Source organism: Blastocystis sp. subtype 4, assembly GCF_000743755.1.
Source record: "Blastocystis sp. subtype 4 strain WR1 chromosome Unknown seqid_0115, whole genome shotgun sequence".
In the NCBI taxonomy this organism is placed as follows: Eukaryota; class Bigyra; order Opalinata; family Blastocystidae; genus Blastocystis; species Blastocystis sp. subtype 4.
In genome coordinates this window covers 22,675-30,710 of record NW_014569432.1, presented here as the reverse complement: position 1 = coordinate 30,710, position 8,036 = coordinate 22,675, and the positions used below count along the sequence as shown (strand labels likewise).

The following is an 8,036-nucleotide window of genomic DNA, read 5'->3' as shown; positions in this document are numbered from 1 at the left end:
TGTGAAAACTGATAGTCAAATGAATGAAATCGATGTTCTTGTATCAAATCTTATCATTCAATCTGGAATTGGAGTTAGAATGACACAATTCAGTCTTGATTCATTGATTCATTTACAATCACTTGTCATTGGAAATGAGTGTTTCTCATCTGTTAAACAGTTCATTATTAAAGACAAAGAATTCTTGAAATCTATTCAGATTGGAGAGAATTCATTCACATCTCAAAAGAAAGGAAAGGGAAATGATCCATCAAAGTCTTTCAGTATCACTTCATGTCCTTCTCTTCAATCAATTGAAATTGGTTGTTTCAGTTTCAGTGATTATGCTGGAAAGTTCGAATTGAATCAACTTCCTTCTCTTGAAACAATCAAGATTGGTGAAATTGGAATGCCTTCAATGAACTTCAGCTATTCATCTTTCATTGTTCAGAGTCATATTCATTCAATTCAATAATCATCAGATCTTCCTAAACTGAAATCAATTGAACTAGGAGATAATTCATTCATATTCTCAATGAATACTATCATTGAGAGTATGATTCAATCAATCAATCATGAATAGATCTTCGAAGTCTTCGATCTATCAGTTTGGGAAGTTGTTCTCTTCAAGGAGATGACAAAGATTCATGTTCTTTGTCAATGAAGAGTCTTTGATGATTCTCTTCATCATTCATAGATCTGACTTGTCTTACTTCAATCTCATCAAGTGGAAAGGGAATGAGTTTCTATTATCCTCATTCATTAACTCTTTCAAGTATTATTATCTTCTTCTATTCATTGCAGATATTCCCAATGTGACAACAGTTCATTTACCCTGTTCCTTTACGAAGGTGAAATCGAAATCAGTGAATAGTAGATATGATTGACTGTATTCATTCTAGATGATGTGAACAAGACACTTGGAAATATATTCAAAGCCAGCGAAATGTTGGAAGATATTAACACATGCTTAACGAAGGTCAGTAATGCGGTGCTCATATCGGAAAGTGCAACGACGTCAATTCAAAGAAATATCCAATCGTGGAACAGTATCAAGACTGAGTTATACGGACCTGGAGAATTGTTCGTGTATGGTAAAAGCATAATCCGGAATCTCGTGACAGTGTTTGAAATGGATCTTGCTGAACAAAAAAAGGAAATAAAAGGAGCAAAAAAGAAAAAGGGATGGAAGATTGCAGGGGCTATTGGTCTTGGACTGGCAGGTGCTGCTGCTATAGTTGTTTGTCCTGTTGCTGCTGTTGCTGCTGGTGCACTAGCAAATACTGCCCTAGGTGCTACTACTGCTGCTGTCGTTGCTGCAGGTACCACTGTTGCTGTTGGTAAGACTGCTATCGAAGGAGCTGATGAATTGGCAGGTGATGCCAGATCAGAGGAATTGAGGTTCAAGAATGGAATAGAGCAAGATGAGTTCTTTATTAGTGAGTTAAATGCTATTGAACTTAAATATGCTACATGCAATTAAGTAATCGAGTTTTCTTGTTGACATTCACTATAATATATCCGTCGATCATATAGCATTCCAATACCACTTCCATGATAATTGCAAGAGAGTACTCTTGTATATCCTTGATCAATATCATCTCCTAAAAGAAAGAATGCAATAGCCGGGAATCGAACCCGGGCCTGATCCGTGGCAGGGACCTATCTTACCACTTGACTACTATTGCTTGAGAAGGATCCCAAAGATTACTTTATAAACAATAATTGGAAAACGATAAAATGGACTTCGATAGCCAATCTGTCTCTTCGAATGTATGCATACCTGTATTCTGATTCCATAGGATCTTATCCCTATGTGCCAGTCCATCAAAGAAGGCGATATCAAGAGCAAGTTGAAAGAACTTACTGCTATTCGAAGTGCTCTCACAATGAGTAGATATTATCTTCCATATTTAGGATAGAGTCGGTTTTGCCTATTGATACGGTCATTTCTTCGGGAATTATTCCATTTCTTGTTGAGGGAGTGAAATCTAATAGTTCCAAAATCCAGTTGGAATGTGTTTGGATTCTGAGTAATCTAGCAACCGGAAACGAGGAACAGGTAACTCTTTGGATAAAGACCAATCCCATAGACGCGAGAAGTGATGTATTCAGGAATTGCTCCCATCTTATTGAATCAACTGGCGTGCTCCAATGATAAAGTGTATATTCCAATGATCATTGGTTGTTTGGGTAATCTCTGTGGTGAAGAGAAGTGTAGGAATATTCTCGTTTCTAATCGTATTGTTGAGATTATTCTCGGGGTCCTAAATAAGGTCCTATCTTTCTATCACTCTGAGTACTAGTATTCATTAAATCAAGATATTATGGAGAATTGCGTGTTTCTCCTGAAGAATGCATTTTCTTCGCTTTCTTGCTCCTCACAGTCGCGTCTTCGTGAAGTGAAGACTATTCTTGGTCTCTTTATTCGAATCGTGGATTCCTTTCCGAAACAAATTGATCTTCATACAGGAATCATCAATGATATGTTGCAGTTCTGTCTGTCGATTATGGAGAATAATGATGGAACTGTTGGGTTGCTGACACTAGATGTCGTTATTCGTCTGGTGACCATATTATCTAACGCCGTGGATGCCTCACGTACGAGTCAATTCGATGCCGCAGCAAATTATCCAACCAAGGCTATTTTAGAATGTCTCGGGAATATGTTTGCTGAGAATGATGTATATGCTACCAAACTTATTCCGCTAGGACTGTTATCGTTTTTGTTGAATATTTATACTGACCCCAACAACAATGATATGCTTGTCAAACTGGAGGTGTTGTTCTGCTGGATGAATATAGCTGGAGGGACTTGTAGTCAGCAGCTCTTCGACTCTGGAATTCTTCAAATTCTTGTCAATAACATCACCATATTAAGTGATCAAACTAGTGACTTGGATTTTGAAGCTTCTAGGAGGTCAATGGTAATTCTTTGCAATTTTATTTGTGAGTGCAGTGATAGTGTCAGTATTAGACCTGTAATTGAGATATAGACTCGACTTTACTTACTACAACATAATGTGAAGGCTTTATTGGAGGGATATCTAGCTATTGTACAAGGTCGATGGTTAGATGAAGATCACAGTTTTGTGGAAGATGTGTTGAACCGAATGCAGTGAAGTGTTTGTTCTTGGAATCACAACTTGTCTGGTGATGACGGAAAGCAGTGATCCTTACGTCCAATACATTATCCTGAGAAAGGTTTGAAAAGATGGAGCGAAATGAAGTGAAGGATCTCATCAAGAGTAAAACCTGGAATCTTGGAGCAATCATTGCTCAGGGGTGTCATGGTTTGTTTATTAGAGTGGATTGATCCAAAGCCTCTACTTCTGCCATTTGGACGTTTCGCAAGGATCCAAATGTTCAGGCATACTGTGAAGACTTGGATAGGTAAACTGATAGTGTATATTCTAGCGTAGGATGCATAAGGTAGTTCTCGAAGCAAAGGATGAAGCTGATTTATTGGATATCGATTGTAAATTAAGCGAAGGAAAAATCGATCACATTATGTGGAAAGAACAACCAGAGAATATCATTACCGCAATTGCTACAAAACCATATGTAAAGAGCGCTTATGGAACTCTCCTTCGTCATTTAAGGTTGTTAAAGTAGTGTGATTGCTGTCATGTTGTGAATAACAAACACGATAGAATGACTTTTCCCATGTACCGTCAAAAATCATCGAATCTATTCGATAATCCCCCCAAAAAACGATTACCAAACGGGAAACGAGCCGAAGGCTTTACTAATGTATTATCTGGTTCATATCCAAACGAAAGAATGCCCGCAATCTGATATCGCTTAGGCAACTTGAGACACTCACGAACCTGCTGTTCCTTGAAACCTTCCATAATTAACGAGCCTAGGGAACAAATAAAGAGATAGAGCTACTGATTCCTTTGCTTTCAGCAAGAATAACCAAATCTTGCATTAGGAAAGAAGCTTGCTGATAAGACCATGCCTGAGTCGTTAGTCGAGCAGGCGATGCAGAGAAAAGACGGTAAATCGCAAATGCTAAGTCGAGGATCCAACCAAAGAAGAAGGAGAAAAACGAATTCTTGTAGTACATGAGGAAGGCTAACGGTAACAAGCATGAGTGATACTGACCATAACGAATCATCTTCTTCACCTTAGGAGACTCTACACTCGAAAACACGTACTGACCAAATTCCTTTACAGACTTCACAGGATCTACTCTTCAGTCAAACGCATCTTACAAAACCCTGATCAGCACACACAACTACCGTAGCAGCACTTGTTCGGACTGTCATGTCATTTCCCTCATCCATACAACAGGCCAATTGTTCCTTCTTCTCTTCATCCCGAACCAGAATCATCTTGAAAGGTTGCGTGTTCATCGATGTAGGGCATCGCTTATAATGATACGAAACTCAGAAAAATACAAGAGAATAGCCCAAAATAGTTTCAAGCACGTTCTCCGGGATTTCCTGTTTCTTAAAGACTCGGACACTGTGCCGGTCCTCTACAATCTTTTTCATGCACTCAAAATCCATTGTTTCAAATGAAGTATGATCTTTCAGTTATGAAAAGAAACAAGGAATCAAAAGTCATCTTCTCCTTGGGCATACTTTTCATTCATTTCTATCCCTCATCTCTTCCACAAAAACAAACCATCAACCATGTCGTAGTAGGATGAGTCATTCTTGGAGTATACCTGGAGTTCGGGATCAACTTCACTCGACTGTGTTACATATTGATACAGAGAGAAACCATTGGCTTTGTCAGCTAGTTCTACAATCTTTGATAAGCTTGTGGGTGACTGGATATCTAGAGGCACATAGGAAAGAAGGCCATAATCATCAATAATGTCGCACAGCATCCAGTAGAGTCTTCGACTAACGACTGTAAAAATTGGCTCACTTTCGATATTTCTGTTGGAATGGATCCTTAGGTCGATTTACAAATGCCTCTTCATCATTCTGCACCACTTCTTCAGTTTCTCCAGTACCTTCTCCGACAGTCGTCTCTTGTATAGCCTCTCCCGTAGCAGTCTCTTCATTACAATGACAATTCTGACTACAGATCAGGCACATTAGCAAATTCTACCGATCCACACTAAACAACATCCGTGTCATATCTGGAAGCTCCGTGTAATAGTCCAAATCGTATTCAACAGTACCATATTTTGAGATTAAATCCACCTTGGAAAGCACATTGATTGCTGGAATCTCCAGATTGATCATAGAAATGAGTGAAGTCAGTCCCGCTGAGATAAACACTTCTGGATTCGAACAATAAAATGAATCAACTAAGTTGACTGCAACAAGCTATAATTCAATAACAACTGACACTCAAACGCGATAGTCATGTCTTTCCATGTCATTAAGGATCAACTTGATGTTGTCATTTGCTGTGAACAGTTCCACTTGTCCAGGAAAGTCAAAGAGCAAGTAGCAATCTGAAAGTTACCTCAGGGTAATAGCACAGACTCGGAAACTCGTCCAATCGAGAATATAGCCACTCTAGATTCTTCAGTAAGAATTCCATACAAAACAGTAATCCTCCATTCGGCCCCAAATCATATTCTGTCATCACATCTTCCAAACAAATCAGCTCTGTAATGTTTACTTTGCAATCATATCTACGAAAACCACTTTAGACACATATATACGTTATATTATCATTTGCAGGATCCAGATTCACAACAATACACTTCCGATCCGATGCTGTATAGTACTTTTGTAGAAAACTACAATATGTGGACTTTCCAGAACCAGGAGGTCCCAGAACGATCTGTCCGTACCGCATTTTGAGTTCGTCACAAGCCCTGATTCGGTGCCCCTTTCATACGACACCTAATTGCCGAATGCCCAATTAATCGTATATCGTGTGATCAAATCCGAAAAACAATGAAACAATCTTGGTTTCTTGTTGGAATCCTTTTGCTTTGCACATCCATCGCATTCGTATGTAACTCAACAATGAAGACTATTCCTTCTTCGAGAGTCAATGACGGATATTGTGATTGTGAGGACGGAAGTGATGAATGGGAGACCTACGTGTGCAACCAAAACACATTCGTTTGTAAGCAAGAGATTGGAAAGGATGGGTACGATATTCATTATAGGATCATGCATAGAAATCAGCGTATATTGGCGAGTATGTTTGTCAATGATGGATTATGTGACTGCTGTGACTGTTCGTATCAGTTCGATTGATTTTTCATTTTAGAGATGAAGCAGATTCCATCCGTACTCAATGGACGAATAAATGTGATGAACGCAATGCTGCTACAATCCTGAACCTACAGTCTATTTATGATGAGCAAGTAGAGTTTTGGGTGTTCAGTTCATGTTCAGAAAGAAGGTCGCAAACAAGCAATCCCTTTAAAAGAAACTATTAAATCAATCCCAAAGCTTTTGAAATCCCTAAAATCAGAATCAGGGTCTATTTTATCAAAGTACCATGCTAATCATCGTCTCTCTGAACGACAACGTAACCAGTTCGTTTATTTGCAGAAACGAATTGAAGCTCTTGAGACTGTTTCTGAGTTTCTTCGTACCAAAAGCAAGATGCACTTGCAATCACTCTTTGGGGATCGACTTCAGTATTTGCCTCTGATTTTGGAGTGCTATCATTCTCAACCCTTCGGTATCGGTATTTTTGTGTTCTCATTGGTAGGTGAACAGGAAATGAAAAGAGGAACTCCCAACTACTATAACAAGATGTATTCTATTGAATTTTGTCCATTTGCTTATCTCGTTCAAAAGTCGAATCAGACAGAAACATGGAGACGACGCAATGACTTGTAAGATAAGAGTTTTGGACTTACTGGAAGTGTCAGCTTGGGTGGATCCAAAGCAGATGCAGCGAAGATCGTCTTAAATGACGATACTTCATTCGAGCAGACTCTCATCGGGAGTAAGAATGCATGGTTAGAAGACATTGATATTCCGGACCATTGGAAGTATTTAGTTAATCGAGGTCATTTTAGAACTCAAACCTATGAAGGAGAAGATGTGTGTATTGATGGAAGTATTCGACATACGGCGGTACTGTATGAGTGTGGAAGAGAAGGTCAAATTGTTGAATTTCGAGTTTGTAAATGTAGTATTTATGATTGTTAGGAGTATGGTATGTGCAATTATCAGATGGTTTTCAAAACCCCTTATGCGTGTACAAAGCAAATGGTAGAGACATCTTGGAGTGTCTTGTTACGAGCTAAAGAAGTTCGATCACTTATTTGTTACAAACAGGAATTCCTGGTACAGTGGTATACCTCAATTGTACACACGTGCACCAAAGATTGTAGTACCAACACGAATGTTTGTACTACCCATCTTCACAGCAGTCTCCCAATCGCCAGACATGCCCATACTCAGTTCCAATGTGCCAACCTCAGGGTGCTTCTCGACAAACGAATCACGCAGCTGAATTAACTTCTAACGATCAATCCATTCCACTAGCACAACCGTGAAATAGGGTTCGGGAGGAGCATCCAACTTGCCAATTGTCATCAAACCCATGAGTCTCAACTTCGGACATTCCGAGAGAATAAACTCAGCAAGGGAGGTAAACTCCTCAGGAAGGCAACCGCTCTTTCTATCAATCAGTCATATACAGCATGCCAAACGATTCTTCACCACTTGTATGAACTTCAACAAAGACATTCAGTGGATCCTTACGCTCAGCAAGAGAACAGGCAGAATTCAGTTTCTCAGCCAGTTTTATGCTATCCACACTTTCTATCACCCAAAGATTAGGAATCTTGCGAAGAAGCTGATTACACTTTCCACTCTGAAGGTGACCAATCAAATGCCATTTAATGTCTTTGGGAAGGATTTCTGCCTTGTCCATCAGCTCTTGGACATAGTTCTCACCAAAATCACGATGGCCATAATCATAAAGTTCTTGAATGTTCTCGGCAGGCTTCTTCTTACTTACAGCTACAATACGAGGCTATTTGTTAAAGAAACCTCCATCCCTTACCACAGTACGATTTAATTGTTGTGAAAGCTCTGTGACTCTCTTAGCTAGCGCGGTAAAACGAGTAACAACAGTCTCAGCCATTTGTCAAAAGGAAAATGAAGTCC

The 8,036-nt window shown here is 39.3% G+C and overlaps 6 protein-coding genes across 6 annotated transcripts; 3 read left to right on the top strand and 3 right to left on the bottom strand.

The window, feature by feature from the left end:
• Positions 1-2,465: 2,465 nt before the first annotated feature.
• JH06_3494 (hypothetical protein) lies at positions 2,466-3,101 on the top strand (the record flags this gene model as incomplete). Its single annotated transcript, XM_014672071.1, is given in 3 exon segments — positions 2,466-2,761; positions 2,801-2,960; positions 2,976-3,101. 3 exon segments carry the CDS (start codon positions 2,466-2,468, stop codon positions 3,099-3,101), a joined length of 582 nt encoding a protein of 193 aa, XP_014527557.1.
• A 92-nt stretch (positions 3,102-3,193) lies between these two features.
• JH06_3493 (peptidyl-tRNA hydrolase) lies at positions 3,194-3,594 on the top strand (the record flags this gene model as incomplete). Its single annotated transcript, XM_014672070.1, has 3 exons — positions 3,194-3,272; positions 3,303-3,372; positions 3,402-3,594. The coding sequence occupies 3 exons, from the start codon at positions 3,194-3,196 to the stop codon at positions 3,592-3,594; spliced, it is 342 nt and encodes a 113-aa protein (XP_014527556.1).
• Positions 3,595-3,653: 59 nt separating this feature from the next.
• Positions 3,654-4,496, bottom strand: JH06_3492 (nitroreductase family protein; the record flags this gene model as incomplete). Its single annotated transcript, XM_014672069.1, has 5 exons — positions 3,654-3,669; positions 3,706-3,844; positions 3,874-4,173; positions 4,205-4,355; positions 4,386-4,496. The coding sequence occupies 5 exons, from the start codon at positions 4,494-4,496 to the stop codon at positions 3,654-3,656; spliced, it is 717 nt and encodes a 238-aa protein (XP_014527555.1).
• A 47-nt stretch (positions 4,497-4,543) lies between these two features.
• Positions 4,544-5,751, bottom strand: JH06_3491 (putative GTPase; the record flags this gene model as incomplete). Its single annotated transcript, XM_014672068.1, has 7 exons — positions 4,544-4,584; positions 4,615-4,832; positions 4,864-5,019; positions 5,050-5,270; positions 5,301-5,401; positions 5,433-5,584; positions 5,615-5,751. 7 exons carry the CDS (start codon positions 5,749-5,751, stop codon positions 4,544-4,546), a joined length of 1,026 nt encoding a protein of 341 aa, XP_014527554.1.
• A 173-nt stretch (positions 5,752-5,924) lies between these two features.
• Positions 5,925-7,070, top strand: JH06_3490 (glucosidase 2 subunit beta-like protein; the record flags this gene model as incomplete). Its single annotated transcript, XM_014672067.1, has 7 exons — positions 5,925-6,052; positions 6,083-6,145; positions 6,175-6,271; positions 6,303-6,594; positions 6,625-6,751; positions 6,782-6,910; positions 6,938-7,070. The coding sequence occupies 7 exons, from the start codon at positions 5,925-5,927 to the stop codon at positions 7,068-7,070; spliced, it is 969 nt and encodes a 322-aa protein (XP_014527553.1).
• A 153-nt stretch (positions 7,071-7,223) lies between these two features.
• JH06_3489 (putative proline synthetase associated protein) lies at positions 7,224-8,013 on the bottom strand (the record flags this gene model as incomplete). The annotated part of the gene is made up of 4 exons (XM_014672066.1): positions 7,224-7,385; positions 7,413-7,545; positions 7,577-7,902; positions 7,933-8,013. The coding sequence occupies 4 exons, from the start codon at positions 8,011-8,013 to the stop codon at positions 7,224-7,226; spliced, it is 702 nt and encodes a 233-aa protein (XP_014527552.1).
• Positions 8,014-8,036: the final 23 nt, after the last annotated feature.